The sequence below is a fragment of the Nicotiana tomentosiformis genome, chromosome 6 (genome assembly GCF_000390325.3).
Source record: "Nicotiana tomentosiformis chromosome 6, ASM39032v3, whole genome shotgun sequence".
In the NCBI taxonomy this organism is placed as follows: Eukaryota; Viridiplantae; Streptophyta; class Magnoliopsida; order Solanales; family Solanaceae; genus Nicotiana; species Nicotiana tomentosiformis.
This window is the reverse complement of record NC_090817.1, coordinates 127,164,557-127,181,889: the sequence shown is the minus strand read 5'-3', so window position 1 is coordinate 127,181,889 and position 17,333 is coordinate 127,164,557. Positions and strand designations below refer to the sequence as shown.

The window sequence follows — 17,333 nt, the reverse complement described above, 5'->3', positions numbered from 1 at the left end:
TACAAAATTAATTATGCATTTACTTTTTTGCTCTAAGACTCTTTGCAGAAAGCAAATTTTTTATACCAAATTATTTTGCTAAGTTAATATTTTCAAAAGAAAACAAAACTTACTCAAATAAAATCAAGATTTTACTCAAATAAAATTAATATTTTACTCAAATAAACTTACTATTTCAGTTGAATAAGAGCCTCAAACCCAGTAGCCGCTGCCGATTCGAGCTCGAGCAGAAGCGAAATAGGGTTAATTGAAAAAAGGGTTTTGTTTTTTAGCAGAAAGGTGTAGCGATTTGTTTGGAGAAAAGATGTGCGCTTTGTTCTTTAGTTTGGAAAAGCATAAAAGTTAAGACTTTAGGTTATAGGGTTAATTGAAAAAAAAGTTTTGTTTTTTAGCAAAAGGGTGGAGCGGTCTGGTTGGAGAAGAGGAGTGAGTTTTGTTCTTTAGTTTGGAAAAAGATAAAAATTAAGACTTTAGGCTGACTATTGTGTATTTGTGTACAACAGTACAAGTATTAAAGAATTAAAAAAAAAGTAAAAAACAGAAGAAGTGCAGAAGTCAGTTTCAAACTTGGAACTTTCAAGTAACTGAAGTGTTTGAGCAGGTTATAAAACCAACGCGCCTAACTTGCTTTTGTTTATTGAGGGGGCCAGATAAATTATTTAAGGGGTCCCCAATGTATATATAAATATATATAAAATGTATTTATAGTATTTTTCCCGAGACTAACAGGTTCCGATGACCCCCTAATCCTAAGGTAGGTGCGTCTCTGAATAGATGTATAAGAAATACAAAAAATATCATAAAGTTACACATTAAATAATATTTGGGAGTTATGAACATAATTAATAGAGGATTTATTGGGGGAGAGAAAAAGTTTGAAAGAGATAATAATTAGATATTAAGATATCTAATAAAGAAACGGTTATTGTAGTCTTACAGAGATTTTGGGCTACTAAAAATAAGATAAATGGAAAAATGAGGGGGGAAACTCAAAAAAAAGAAGGAAAAAAATTAACTTTAATAAGTTTATTGGTTAAAGATAGGTGCCAACTCACATTTCTATTTCGCACAATAATATTTATATATATATATAGATATAAATTACTTTTGTATTCGCTAAAAACACGTGTACCGCGAAGTTTGTAACCTATACAGCATATTGCACAACTATTTCAGTATAACATAAAATATTTCAAGAATAACTATAGCAGAAAATCATCATTTTAATGTTAAATATTAATTACTTTATATGAATATGAAGTAAAAGCCGTATTAGTTAGAAAATAAAATATTTCAATGGATAAATGAATAACTTTTGAAGAGAATGCCTTGCAAAAATTAATTAAATAAAAAAATACAGGAGAGGCAGAAACACTATTGACTTCTAACGTTGAGTGTACCTCACCCGCCCCATATTTTGGGATTAGGGTTAGGGATTTTCAGATCTGAAAACAACCAAAAGTCAACAAGTTCATTCCTTTCAAAGTTCCCCATATATATTCACAAGTCAGGGTTTTTGAATTAGGGTTTATTTTGTGTTTGAGTGAAGTGCTTTGGGTGTACAAGAGGGTAATTTTGAGCTGCCAATGCAATTTGATTTGAATTTGGGAGATTTTTCGGTTATTTTTGGGCCACCGAAAAACCTGCACAACAATGTCTTGGGCAAGTCCAGAAGATATCTATACCTCTACTTCTCTTGCTAGCTATCTTGATAGTGAGTTCCTTTGTCTTCTCATACTTCATTATGTTCTTAGTTTTTTTCTTTCCTCTAATAAAATTGGGCCTTAATTGGAGTGAAACGGGTTCCAAATAGAGCAGAATGAATATAGGCGATTCATATAGCAAAATGGAACTGCTGGGGTTGAGAATTAATTGATTGAAGTTTGAGGCTAATAATATGTTCCAGTCAGTTTAAATTTTAAAAAAAAATTTCGATCTTGGTTTAATTGTCAGAATGGGTGTGTTCTTACTTAGTTGTGGTACTGGTTATTGGATCTTTAGTGATAGTTTTGATGCATTTTTGGAGGATCTGTCAATGGGTCTTTAATCTGATAAAATTCTCCTGATGCAAGCTCGGTTTTCTGAATTAGAATTCCGTTGAGATTATATGATGAGAAAGGCATATTTTTGGTCAAATTTGCTGGTATAATTACCTGTTTATATATTGTCAATTGAAAGAAATAGCTTTACCAGAATAAGTGTGATTGACTTGAACTCGAATAACACATTTATTATCACTTTCCATTAGCTTAGCTCATAATTTAATGCTAGAATTCTGATAAAAATACCTTCTTTAATGGAAAAACTTAATACCCAGAAAATGTTAAAAGAGTAAATGTTTCCTCTGCTTAAAAAATCAAAAGGGACGATGAGATACCTTGGAAACTCATCTTGAAGGTCTTTTTATTTCTTAAAAAATAGAAGAAATACCTTGGAAACTCCTCTTAAAGGTAGAATATATCTCTTCTAGGATTTCAGTGTCAGACTCTTTATTGGAGAGGGCGAGATGTAGTTTTTTAATATAAACGGTATAAGGATGTAGCTTAAAAAAGATTCACTACCTTCGAAAATGCTGCCTGGTGTGTGTCGGATCCTCTAGAAGTTATTCATTTCTTGGAGGATCCGACATGGGTGTAGCGATACTTTAGAGGATCCGAGCAACAGAGATCCTAGCATTTGTCTGTTCTTGAATGTTGGAGAACTGATTATCCTGTTAATTTCGAGGGTGGCTAGAATTTGACAAGGGTAGAGAAAAGTAGCAGTAAAGGAAATCATCAATTGACAGATATTTCTATATGCGGTCCCGAGTCTTTCTGTATGAAGCATTGACGTCTAAACTGTTGCTGTATATCATAGTGATCTAGCTCGGTGGACTTTATTCTTCCCCCTCTGATAACAACAAAATCGGGAATCCAAACTAGAGTAAGAATTTGGAGAAGTAAATGCGGAAGCAATAACAATAAGGATTTGAACAACTAGAATTGAAGTGCAGAAAATAAAGGATATGGTAAAATTCACGGAAATAATTCCAAGAACTTCCAAGAACGCAAGTTCTATAGCCTTAACAAGATTGAAGCAACAACGTTTTGATTTATTGAAGAAATCAAACGCCTTTACTTAAAAACAAATCAAATCAATAGATTCGGATCTTGACCGCTTTATGAGCAACTTGAGATAACTTAATAACTAGTATTAATCGCCTTCTAAGAATACCACAAAGTAATCAATGCTATCACAATAAAGAAGTTATCTTACTACCTTGAACTATAAACTAGTAAAGGTTGAAAGATAAATCTCAAAGCATAAGTAACAAAGGTTCAAAAGAATTCTCAAAGTATAATATTCTTAATCAATAATGAAGTGCCACAATAAATGAAACGAACTCCTATTTATATGAGTAAAAAGTCCTTAGAATTAGTTAGGGTGGCTGCCAAGACAAACTTTAATATGAAGGCTAAGCTAAATACTAGAAAACATAATACAAACTAATAAAAATAAGAGTGGACGTCCAAATTCCTTTGGGGAAGATTTTGGCCTTAAAACTACTAGTTTGAGCCATTGGTTTGGACTCCAATTGGGCTCCTTTTGAAACACTCCCTTATGGACCTCTTTTAAGCTCTTCTGGGTGCCCTTTTGGTGGACTTCACGGGCTGATATTGTAACCCAATCTTCCCCATCTTGGACTTCAATTTGGGCCACCAAATAATTATAAGACTTGGACAATTCATTTCCTTTGGGCTTGAGCTCTTCCTCTACAATTAAAAACTTCTTTATTTTCCATTGAAGTCCAACAACCTTAGTCTGCAATTTTTTAGCTTGAGATCTAGTAAATGACCTTTTTGGAGCTTCCAAAACTCTATCTTGTTTTTGATGCTATCATTCCCCTCTTCTTAAAAAGAATTCGTCCCCGAATTCGATCCTACATCAAACAAACAAGTCAGCAACATTGAATGTAGCACTTACTTGAAACTCACCAGGAAGGTCCAGCTTGTAAGCATTGTCTCCAATCCTTTCAAGGACTTGAAATGGGCCATCTCCTATAGGATGCAACTTTGAGTTCCTTTTGGAAGGAAATCTCTCCTTTCTAGAGTGAACCCAAACTAAATCTCCAGGTTTAAAAATAACTTGTTTTCGAGCCTTATTCTTTCTCAAGGCAATTTGCTCATTTTTCTTCTTAATTGCAAGCCTTGTTTGCTCATGAAATTTTTTCATCATCTCAGCTTTTGTCGTACCATCAAGATTAGCAATATCATTAGTAGGTAATGGTAATAAATCAAGGGGAGTAAGGGGATTAAAACCATAAACAACCTCAAAAGGAGACATATCTGTAGAAGAATGGATTGTTCTATTGTAAGCAAATTCAATCATAGGTAAGTGATTTTCCCAAGAAGTTAATTTACCTTTCAAAACAAGCCCTCAACATGTTTCCTAAGGTTCCATTAACTACTCACTTTGTCCATCAGTTTGTAGGTGACAAGAAGTAGAAAACAACAATTTAGTGCCTAACTTCCCCTAAAATACACGCCAAAAGTGGCTCAAAAACTTAGCATCCCTATCACTAACAATAGTTCTAGGTATACCATGCAATTTAACAACTTTAACAAATAGATCAACAACATGTGAAGCATCATTAGTCTTTAAACAAGGAATAAAACGAGCCATTTTGGAGAACCTATCTACCACAACAAATATACTATCCTTACCATACCTTGTTCTAGGCAAACCTAACACAAAATTCATATAAATATCAATCCAAGGTGAAGTAGGAACAAGTAATAGCGTGTAAAGACCATGTGGTAACACCTTAGATTTAGCTTGTTTACATTCCAAACACTGTGCACACATTTTTCAACATCTTTTCTCATTCTAAGCCAAAAGAAATTTTCAGCAAGTATGTCTAGTGTCTTTTGACAAGAGGGGTTGCTCTGATGGTAAGCAACCTCCAGTTCCAACCAAGAGGTTGTGAGTTCGAGTCACCCCAAGAGCAAGGTGGGGAGTTCTTGGAGGGAAGGATGCCGAGGGTCTATTGGAAATAGCCTCTCTACCTCATGGTAGGGGTAAGGTCTGCGTACACACTACCCTCCTCAGACCCCACTAGTGGGATTATACTGGGTGGTTGTTGTTGTTGTTGTTGTTGTTATGTCTAGTGTCTTTGGGACTCCAAAGTGACCCATAAGCCCTCCACAATGTGCTTCCCTTACAAATACTTCGCCTAAAGAGCAATTAGGGATACACAACTTATTTTCCTTAAAGAGAAACCCATTTTGAAGATTAAACCTCTCAAAAGGACCCAATTACAGATACACAACTTACTGTGATTGCGAAGTAGAAGCCTGGGCAGTTATGGTTAAACAAGATACAACTGGATCACAATTACAATGTACTATTTGCAGCAGTGCCGAAATATTACAACGTGGTCGCACACATGACTGGATACTTTGGCAAACCTCATGCTTTACAAGAGTTGGGAATGCTATAATGTTCAGTGTACGTACCAGTTGCGTTGTCTTTGCAATGTTTAGTACCTAGGTCGATTTGTGATGTCAATTTTGAGTGATATTTACTCAAAGTTGACAATAAGGGTTATGTATTTATCATTTTCTATTTCCGTACTCTTTGTAATAATTTATGGTATTTTGTTCGTTATATATATATAAAAACTACTTCTAGGCTCAGCGCCTATTGGATTTGCCAAAAAAAAATAAAATTACAATCTGCAAAAATCTTGCCAAAATCAACATCATCAGCATAAAGTCCCTTGATTTGATCAAAACCCATCAATTTAGAAGTCAGAGTAGAGACTAAGACATACCTTCTTGAAAGTGCATCAGCAACGACATTCTCTTTCCCTTGTTTGTACGAAATTACATAAGGAAAAGTTTCAATGAATTCAACCCACTTAGCATGCCTCCTACTCTTCTTACCTTGACTCTTCAAGTATTTCAAGGATTCGTGGTCAGTTTTAATGACAAACTCTCTTGGCCACAAGTAATGTTGGCATGTGGCTAAAGCCCTTACCAAAACATATAACTCTTTGTCATAAGTGGAATAGTTCAATGTGGCTCCACTCAACTTCTTACTAAAGTAGGCAATAAGTTTAGAATCTTGCATCAGAACAACACCTATTCCTTTGCCAGAATTATCACATTCAATTTCAAAAGATTTGGAAAAATCAGGCAATTGTAACAATGGAGCAGAACATAACTTTTCTTTCAACAAGTTAAAAACATCTATCTTGTTCTTTTCCCATGTAAAAATCTTATCCTTTTTAATAATTTTAGTTAAAGGAGAAGCAATAGTGCTAAAGTCTCTCACAAACCTCCTATTAAAACTAGCAAGTCCATGAAATCTCCTAACTTCAGTTACACTTTTGGTTTAGGCCATTCTTTTATTGCTTTGATTTTCTCTTCATCAACCTCAACTCCTTTAGAACTAACTACAAAACCCAAGAAAATCACGTGATCCACACAAAAAGTACACTCTTTAAGATTAGCAAATAAAAGTTGCTTTCTAAGAACTTCAAAAACTTGTTTTAAGTGTTCTACATGCTCTTCTAAAGTGTTAGAAAAGATCAAGATATCATCGAAGTACACCACTATAAATTTTTCATGAAAATCCTTAAAGATATGATTCATTAATCTCATAAAAGTGCTAGGTGCAATAGTCAAGCCAAAAAGCATAACTAACAATTCATGAAGCCCATATTTGGTCTTAAAAACAGTTTTTCATTCATCTCCAGGATTCATTCGAATTTGATGGTAATCACTTTTTAGATCAATTTTAGAAAAGATTTTGGATCCATGTAATTGATCCAACATGTCATCAAGACGAGGAATTGAATGGCGATACTTTACCGTTATCTTGTTGATTGCTCTATAATCCACTCACATCCTCCAAGTTCCGTCCTTTTTGGGTACCATTCGGACAAGAACAGAGCAAGGGCTCATGCTCTCTCACAAAGTCTTTCTCAAGCAACTCCTCAATTTGCCTTTGAAGCTCTTTTGTCTCTTTTGGATTACTCCTATAAGCATGCCTATTTGGGATTTGTCATCCAGAAACAAAATAAATTTGATGCTCAATGCCACGTAAAGGTGGCAATCCATTAGCAATATCTTCAGGAAAGACATTTTCAAAATCCTGCAAAAGAGAAGAAATACTACTTGGCAAAGAAGAAGTTAGTAACTCAGAATTAATCAAAGCTTTTTTGTAAGTAAGTAGTATTATGGACAACTCCTCTTTTCTTGCATTTAAACACTCTTTGACTTTTATATAGAAACTATCTTTTTTCCTTTCCTTAGCCTCTTTCCTCTCACCAATGCTTTTTATTTTTTTCATTCAAACCCCTTTTTATCTCTTCTCTCAAATTGCGGCCCTCTCCCTCTTTTTCACGATCGTATCTTTTTTTTTTTTTTCTAACTCTTAGCTTCCTTTCTTTTCTTTTCCCTCAAGCTCACTTTTTATTCCTCCCCTGGGTTTTCCCATTGCTATCTCTTTTGATCTTTAAGCACTTGAGAAGGAGATAAAGGTGCAAGAGTAAATTTCCTGCCATTTAGCTCAAGAGAATATCTATTCTTCCTTCCATCATGAAAAACATTCTTATCATACTGCCAAGGACGATCCAGTAAGATATGACAAGCTTGCATAGGGATTATGTCACAAAAATATCATCCTCATATCTACCAACATTGAATGAGATCATGCATTGTTTGTTTACCACTATCATTTAACCATTGGAATCTATAGGGAATAGGGTGTTTCATGCATGCAAGTCCCAGTTTTTCCACAAAGTATGAACTCTCCACATAGCATAACTATCACTATCATAGAACAAGTTTTCCTTTTTATCCCACACCTAGTATGAAATATATTCTCCCTTTATTCTTCACTATTGCTTCGCAAATTGATAGTCATAATCCTCCTAACTAACCCAATCATGCCATCATTAAAAGGTAATTTCGCTTCATCTTCACTCACACCCCGCTCATCTTCCTAATTTTCTCGTATTCTCCACTCATAATTTTCCTAGCTACCCCAATCATACCAACATGAGGTAGTTCTATATCATCTTCATCCCCTTCACTCTCATACCCTCCATCTTCTCTAAGATTGATGTTTCTTCTACTTGGACATTCATGCGTCATATGTCCTTCATTTACATTTATGACATTGAATAGAACTAGAAGGTGTAAAAGGTTTTACCTCTCTCTTTGTTCTCAAATTTACCTTTATCTTTGTCTTCTTGAGGTCTAGAAGAACTCTTCATCTATTGATTCGGCCATGGCTTCTTGGAGATGGTGTTTGACCGACCTTTCCACGAGTTAGTTTGCTTTCTTTTGATTTTCTACCTTTACAGACAAATAAACTAACTCATATATTGTTGTAATTCTACTACATCAGCTATTTCCTTATTTAAAACCTAGCCATTGTAGCCTCTTTTTCCTCCATATAATTAGCTTGGATCATAGCCATATCCATAGCCTTAAAGTATTCATCCACAGACATAGACCCTTGCTTCAATGTTTGAAGACATTGTTGTAGCTCTCTTTGAAAGTGTGATGGCACGAATCTCTTCCTCATCATCTCAGCCCAAGTAGCAATTGGTGCTTGTCCTTCTTGCAATATCTCCCTAATAAGCTTTTTCCACCAAATAGCAGCATAGTTAAAAAACTCAACAACAACAAGTTTAACCTCTTTACTCTCAAAGTAATTGTGACAGTCAAAGATGGTTTCAACCTTCCTCTCTCAATCAAGATACAAGTCTGGATCCCTTGTCCCTTGAAAGATGACATCTTCATCTTTATACTACTTATAGTATCATCTTCTACTCTACCTCTTTGTCCCCTCTTATCTCTTCCCACCCTATCAAAATCATTATCATTAAAATCATCTATAGGGTTTTCTTGATTTACAATGGGAGCAAGGGTACGTTTCTCCTAGCATGGGGCCTACCATTATTTTTCCTCCTACGTTCAGCTATTGTATCATTTTGCTCAGCAATGGTGTCTCTCATCTCTTGAAATTGCAAATTCCACCTTTCGAATTGTTGATGCATAGCTTGTAAGGTAAAATCATTTCTTGCTTTGATTTCGGCTTCTTGGAGAACCCTTTGTTCATCATCACTACCTGTACACGACATCTTAAATAATTAAACTGTATCACACAAATTGGCTTTTCCCTCAATTCTTCTCACACACTTGCCTTTGCCTTTTTTCCTCTCGAAATAACCTTTGAACAAAATACTTTGTAGATTTATAGTTAAACCCAACTCGTATGAAGTTCTTAGTAGTAAAATGTAGATTTTTGGGGAACGAATGAGAGAAGAACTAAGTCCTAGAACTAGTAGGCTCAGTTGAAACAAGACACGAACAAAAAAGAAAAAAATATATATTTAGATTAGAAAGTAAGAAAAATTGAATTTTTTCCTTATGTTTGAAATCTAGGATCCTTTCTTCTTGTTTCCTTTGTTAGTTTTTGGAAACAAATTATATACAAAAGAAATTTCTTGGAGAGCGAACAATTCTTTTTTTTTTTTAAAACTCATTTTCGTTTTTTTTTTGTTGCTTCTTTTAAACTCTTTTCTTTTCAAGTTACTATTCACGATGCTACAGTACGTGTTTCAACCGAGCCTAATAGTTCTAGGATTTGGTTCTTTTTTCATTCATTCCCCAAAAATCTATATTTTACTACTAAGTATGAGTTTTTAATTATAAATTTACAAAGTATTTTGTTCAAAGGTTATTTCGAGAGGAAAAAAGGCAAAGTGTGTGTGAGAACAATTAAGGGAAAAGCCAATTTGTATGATACAATTTAATTATTTAAGATGTCGCGTACAAGTAGTGATGATGAACGAAGGGTTCTCCGAGAAGCCGAAATCAAAGCAAGAAATGATTTTACCTTGCAAGCTATGCATCAACAATTCGAAAGGTGGAATTTACAACTCCAAGAGACGAGGGACGTCATTAATGATCAAAATGATACAATAGCTGAACTTAGGAGGGAAGTTAATGTTAGGCCCCAAGCTAGGAGAAATGTACCCCTTGCTCCCATTGTAAATCAAGAAAACCCTATAGATGATATTGATTTTGATAGGGTGGGAAGAGATAAGAGGGGACAAAGAGGTAGAGTAGAAGATGATAATATAAGTAGTATAAAGATGAAGATGCCATCTTTCAAGGGATCCAAACTTGTACCTTGATTGGGAGAGAAAGGTTGAAGCCGTCTTTGACTGTCACACCTACTTTGAGAGTAAAAAGGTTAAACTTATTTTTGTTGAGTTTTCTAACTATGCTGCTATTTGGTGGAAAAAGCTTACTAGGGACATATTGCAAGAAGGACAACCACCAATTGCTACTTGGGCCGAGATGATGAGGAAGAGATTCGTGCCATCACACTTTCAAAGAGAGCTACAACAATGTCTTCAAACATTGAAGCAATGGTCCATGTCTGTGGATGAATACTTTGGCTATGGATATGACTATGATCCAAGCTAATTGTATGGCTACAATGACTAGGTTTTAAATAAGGAAATAGCTGATGTAGTAGAATTACAATAATATATGAGTTAGTTTATTTGTCTGTAAAGGTAGAAAATCAAAAGAAAGCAAACTAACTCGTGGAAAGGTCGGTCAAACACCATCTCCAAGAAGCCATGGCCGAATCAATAGATGAAGAGTTCTTCTAGACCTCAAGAAGACAAGGATAAAGGTAAATTTGAGAACAAAGAGAGAGGTAAAACCTTTTACACCTTCTAGTTCTATTCAATGTCATAAATGTAAATGAAGGACATATGACGCATGAATGTCCAAGTAGAAGAAACATCAATCTTAGAGAAGATGGAGGGTATGAGAGTGAAGGGGATGAAGATGATATAGAACTACCTCATGTTGGTATGATTGGGGTAGCTAGGAAAATTATGAGTGGAGAATACGAGAGAAAAAATTAGGAAGATGAGTGGGGTATGAGTGAAGATGAAGCGAAATTACCTTTTAATGATGGCATGATTGGGGTAGTTAGGAGGATTATGACTATCAATTTGCGAAGCAATAGTGAAGAACAAAGGGAGAATATATTTCATACTAGGTGTGGGATAAAAAGGAAAACTTGTTCTATGATAGTGATAGTTATGCTATGTGGAGAGTTCATACTTTGTGGAAAAACTGGGACTTGCATGCATGAAACACCCTATTCCCTATAGATTCCAATGGTTAAATGATAGTGGTAAACAAACAATGCATGATCTCATTCAATGTTGGTAGATATGAGGATGATATTTTTGTGACATAATCCCTATGCAAGCTTGTCATATCTTACTGGGTCGTCCTTGGCAGTATGATAAGAATGTTTTTCATGATGGAATGAAGAATAGATATTCTCTTGAGCTAAATGGCAGGAAATTTACTTTTGCACCTTTATCTCCTTCTCAAGTGTTTGAAGATCAAAATAGATTATGGGAAAACCAAGAGGAGGGATAAAAAGTGAGCTTGAGGGAAAAGAAAGCAGGCCAAGAGAAAAAAAGAGAGAGGGCATCAATTTGAGAGGAGATAAAAAGGGGTTTGAATGAAAAAATAGAAAGTCCCGGTGAGAGGAAAGAGGCTAAGGAAAAGAAAAAAAGATAGTTTCTATATAAAAGCCAAAGAGTGTTTAGATGCAAGAAAAGAAGAGTTGCCCATAATGCTACTTACTTACAAAGAAGCTTTGATAAATTCTGAGTTACTAACTTCCTCTTTGTCAAAGTAGTATTTCTTCTCTTTTGCAGGATTTTGAAGATGTCGTTCCTGAAGATATTCCTAATGGATTGCCACCTTTACGTGGCATTGAACATCAAATTGATTTTGTGCCTGAATCATAAATCCCAAATAGGGCTGCATATAGAAGTAATCCAGAAGAGACAAAAGAGCTTCAAAGGCAAGTTTAGAAAGGCTTTGTGAGAGAGAGTATGAGCCCTTGCTTTGTTCCCATCCTATTGGTACCCAAAAAGGATGGAACTTGGAGGATGTGCGTGGATTGTAGAGCAATCAACAAGATAACGGTAAAGTATCGACAAAGCTCAATCTCAAAGGAGATGAATTGTCCAAGTTTTACAATTATTTGGTGGCCAAATTGAAGTCCAAGAGGAGGAAGATTGGGTCACAAAATCGGGCACCCAGAAGAGCTTAAAAGAGGTCCAAAAGGGGACTTATTTTTATTAGTTTGTATTAGATTTTCTAGTATTTAGCTTAGCCTCCCTACCTAATTTTGTCTTGGCAGCCACCATACCTAATTTTAAGGACTTTTTACTCCTATAAATAAGAGTTCTTTTCATTCATTGTGGCACTTCATTATTGATTAAGAATATTATACTTTGAGAATTCTTTTGAACCTTTGTTACTTATGTTTTTAGATTTATCTTTCAACGTTTACTAGTTCAAGGTAGTAAGATAACTTCTTTATTGTGATATCATTGATTTTTTTGTGGTATTCCTAGAAGGCGATTAATACTAGTTATTAGCTGTTGTCTCAAGTTACTCGTAAAGCGGTCAAGATCCGAATCTATTATTTTGATTTGTTTTTAAGTAAATCCGTTTGATTTTTCAATAAATCAAAACGTTGTTGTTTGGAACTTGCGTTCTTGGAATTCTTTCCTTGAATTTTTCTATATCCTTTATTTTCTACACTTTAATTCTAGTTGTTCAATTCCTTATTGTTATTGCTTCCACATTTACTTCTCCAAATTCTTACTCTAGTTTGGATTTCCGACCTTGTTTGTTATCCCCCGGGGGAGGGGTATTTTCCTAGTAAAATGTTGAACACTACTTCAAGAAACTCATACACCTGTTATTAAGCAGTTTTTCATACTGATTTTTCATTTTCTGTAAGGCTATGAATCATAGACTGTTTGCAAGTACTGATCTACATGGAGATATATTCCTCTATTCTTAAGAATTTGATATTTACATCCTTGACAGAATTAGTTAGTAACAGGTGGTAGCATCTATGTTTTCGTTCGGGGGCAAAACGTGAAGTGGGGAAAGCTGCTCACAAAAGCTTTAGGCTGGGAGGATTCATATTACTACTTGTAAAAAACAAACAGCATACAAGTTAATGTTGTCATAGTTTTATAGCATGACCTAACCTGGTTTTAGCTCCCTAGGCTCCATTTCTTTCTTTTCTTGTTTTGACTGAATATCCTTCACAGAAAAACTTCTTGTGTTGCTGAGAGATGGGCGAAAGCTTTTGGGAACACTTCGTTCTTTTGACCAATTTGGTAGGTTTCTCTTGTCATCACTTCAGTTTTACAGTAATAATTAACCAGCTGAAAGAAATGCTCTGTAATTTGTAGCTAATGCTGTCCTAGAAGGGGCATGTGATCGTGTTATTGTTGGTGATCTATACTGTGATATTCCATTGGGTCTTTATATTATCCGTGGGGAAAATGTCGTGTTAATTGGCGAGTTGGTATGCATTGCTCTCTCTCTCTCTCCAATTTCTTTGAAAGCAAGATTGTTTTTTATTTTATATTCCTGCACCCTTTTGCCTCATAGATTTTCTTCTGACTGATAAGGACGTAGATAAGGAGGAACTTCCACCCCACATGACTCGTGTTCCTGAAGCAGAGATAAGAAGGGTATGATCCCATTGCTCTTCGTTTGACTAATTAGATGCTTAATGGTCATATTGGAACATGAGAATGCCTTGGGTCCACTATCTGTCTCTGCTGCAACTTTAGGTTTATATTTTTCCTAACATTTTTTAACTCCTAATCTGACTCTTGATTCTTAGGGAAGATGTGAATATACCCTACTGTAAATTTGAAATCTTTTAATCATGTTGGGCTTCAAGTTGGTGTTGGTCTTACTACATATCAGTAACCTTATTCCATTTTGCACGTGTTCAGTCTGATTAAATCCGTCATATAATTTTTGGTTTGCAAATATCAGAACTAGAAGGGTCTGTCTCAGCAGGTTCTTTAATGTTAACTTTGTCAACAACAACAACAACAACAACAACAAACCCAGTGTAATTCCACAAGTAGGGGTCTGGGGAGGGTAGTGTGTACGCAGCTTTACCCCTACCTTGTACAGGTAGAGAGCTTTTTAATTGTCAATTTCTCTGAAAAATTGTCTATGAGAAGTTAGTGTCATATAAGTAAAATTTATTAAATCAGAAGTTGGAATGCCCCCTGCCACTCCCAAAAGACTAATAAAATATGAACGGAGTTATTCTGCGGTTTTACTTTAATGTTGTCCCTTTTATATGAATATACTTCTAACAATGTAGGGTTATTGAAGAAGGATGGTCTTTTGTATTTAGTGCTCTATAATAATCACCAACTCTTATTTAGTGTCTCTGAAAATGGGCTTGATTGATCTTTTATTGAGAATTCTGCATCCATGAATCATTTTAGCTTGTTATTACGGGAACACTAGCTGTCAAAAGTCTGTTGGCCTCTGGTTTATTTGCATGTTGCTTAAGTTGTTGACCAGAGCCTTCTATTGTACTTTTGCACTTCTTGTCTGTCTGCCTGACCCCTTCTTCTTTTAATAAAATCACTTGCTATACTGATAGGATGTTGGAACCTATTAAATGATAACATACAGATATTTGATATCACAAAATTCCGCACACCCCTCCCCCGCCCGCGAACCACCACTATCCAGGAAGCGAATAGGTCTACCACACTATTGGCAAGATATAGTAAAAAGCTTGCATTCCATAATTAACTTCTTTTCTTGAAACTCATGAATTATATAAAGTACCTTGTTATCCAAAAATCAAAGGAATAGTATAGTATGATAATGTTTGCTCCATTTCCTTTAATTTTATATCTGCTTTACATGTGTATTATCTGGATATGATCCGAGTTTTAATCTGTTTGGTTCTGTCTAACTCTCTTTATGAATAATGCATCTGTCTATATCCACCAGGCCCAAAAAGCAGAAAGGGAGGCGACAGATCTTAAAGGTTCAATGAGAAAGAGGATGGAATTCCTTGATATGGACTGAAATTTCTTGCTGATACTGGGTTCTGCTTGGAATCATGCCATGCCTTGCGCAAATATTATCGCGGTAGCTGGGTGGTGGCAAAAAAAGTAACTACAAATGGATTTGTCTTTTCTCACTGGTGTACCCTATTTGGCAGTGCATTGTAACATCTACAGTAAATGATTGCAGTTCGGATGGGTAAACAGGAGTTGATACTGCTATTATCTTTTTATATTTTCTCCGTTAGAATGCTAGACTACGAAGATGGTAAACGTTATCCAGCCTTCTTCCATTGTCTTCTAATTCTAGTGTGGTAGAACGTAAACTTTTATGGTTGATTGTATAGACTGAAATGTGGATTCAGCAATTTATCCCGTTTAAAATAACAGCTAATTTTGCTTATATTTCTGTGCTTGGTGTTCATTGCATTGCTTCGGAACTACTCTAATTTTAAGGTAATTGGTGGTGTGTTTTCCTTTTTTGATAACAATTTAGCATATAAACTTTGGCAAGTCACCTATAGATATCACCTAGAGTGTAACATGAATCTTGAATTTCGTCAACAACTTGACCCTTGTTTGAAATTCTTAATTTATTTGAATTTTTTCTGAAAGAAGAGAAAGGAAAAGTACATATAGGCTGGATGTTTATGTGTATCATTATTCTTTCTAGTCAAAACTCAAAAGGAGTCGTTTTTCCTTCTCTGTATTATGAGGCGTTTCTTTAAAATCCGTAGTAGGGCAGAAAGTGAATGAAAATAAATAAATAAATGGAATGGTAGTTTAATTTTGATGAATTAAAGGAAATTAACTAAAAGGTTAAGAAAGTATTCTCGTCTTTGATTGCTTTCCAATTGGAAAGTACTACTAGTTGGAATATCTCGTTCATAATCGATGTTTACGCAATTATATTAATTTTGTCATAGTTATAGTTAAGTGATAAAATGTGGTGAAAATGTTTGTATTCTAGAGTTTCATGTTGTCATTATCCAAAGTTCATGGCACGTATTGTCCCCTTTAAACCTAGGTATTTTTCTTTCAGGTTACGCCATCATCGAACTCAAAAGCGCGCTTACCATGTGAACTTGTGTTATGTCTTATAAAGTACGTCACTTTCCCCTCTCATTCCGATGTGGGATTCTGTGTACGCCTTCTTCAGAAGCTTGCCAGCCTAGAAGTTGATCAGTCCAACTTGACCAACCCTCATCAGCCCGCCCGCCCTCCGTCATGGACATCACACATGTCATCCATGTTGACATAGAACTCGTTGCACTAGTCGTCCCCAGGTCTTGTTGGTCAGTGATTTTGGCTATGAAATAAATGAATATTTCAAAGACGTGGTCGTTCTCCAATTCTATTCTAGAGTTTTCAAGTCTTTTATGTTGACATAAACCTCCTCGTTGATGTTAAACACATGCAGTCTTAAATGTCAGCAGCCTTGACTCAGTAAAAAGGTTGAACGGAAACACTAAATTGATCAAAGAAGGTCCAAGTAGTCCTTAACTGGCTAGTCAATGCTTCTACCATTAACCTAGAAGGAATGTACTTGATTCGTGGGTGTTACTCTTGTTTCATCCCCTCTTCTTTACTATTTTTCTTTACTTCAGGATTTAGAGCTTAAAGACGACCAACTCATGAATTTATTAAAACGTGGCAAATTACAATTCGTAAAAGAGAGAAGGATAAGCAATTAGATGAATAATTTTCTATAATCGGGGTCGACAAACCAAGTTCTCTATACCTTATACCTTGAAGTGTTTGTTTTATTGTTTATACACCAAACCTAGAAACAAGCTAGGGAAAATCTTCTATGTTACCCATTCTGAGTTGTTCCTTCAATTTCCTACCATACATTATTAGAATGCACATTGCAATTCTTTTAATTGGCGGCCGAAGACAAACTCTTTAATAGGCGGCCTATTATAGGCCTTTGAAAATTGAAGATCGATGAATCAAACTAGAAAAGATGGTTGACCAAGCGTCAGCCTAACTTGACTTTTCAAATGTACAGAAGCAAGAATCATGTTTTCCTGAACATGGTAACGTAGGAACTAGGAAAGACCAAACAACAAACAAACAACAAAACCCAGTGATTTCCCATAAGTGGGGTCTGGGACGCAGCTAAGGTTGTCCAACGGGACGGGCCGTCCCGTCCCGTCCCGTCCCACTTAATTTTAAACGGGATGGGCCCATGTTAAACGGGACACGGGATGGGCCCATGTTAAACGGGATGGTCATTTCGTCCCGTCCCGCTGATCAAATTGTTGATTCTGATTGGGATTAATCAAAGAGCTTACTAAAATTTTAGAAAATTTTTATTATGCTACAAAATAATTTTCTGGTATATATTATCCTACTATTACACAAATATTAT

General features: G+C 35.4%; 1 protein-coding gene across 1 annotated transcript; it reads left to right on the top strand.

Moving 5' to 3' along the window:
- Nucleotides 1-1,361: 1,361 nt before the first annotated feature.
- On the top strand, nucleotides 1,362-15,362 carry LOC104106216 (sm-like protein LSM1B). The gene is made up of 5 exons (XM_009614715.4): nucleotides 1,362-1,714; nucleotides 13,175-13,243; nucleotides 13,319-13,434; nucleotides 13,541-13,603; nucleotides 14,904-15,362. Exons 1-5 carry the CDS (start codon nucleotides 1,654-1,656, stop codon nucleotides 14,979-14,981), a joined length of 387 nt encoding a protein of 128 aa, XP_009613010.1. The 5' UTR covers nucleotides 1,362-1,653; the 3' UTR covers nucleotides 14,982-15,362.
- The last annotated feature ends 1,971 nt before the right edge of the window (nucleotides 15,363-17,333 follow it).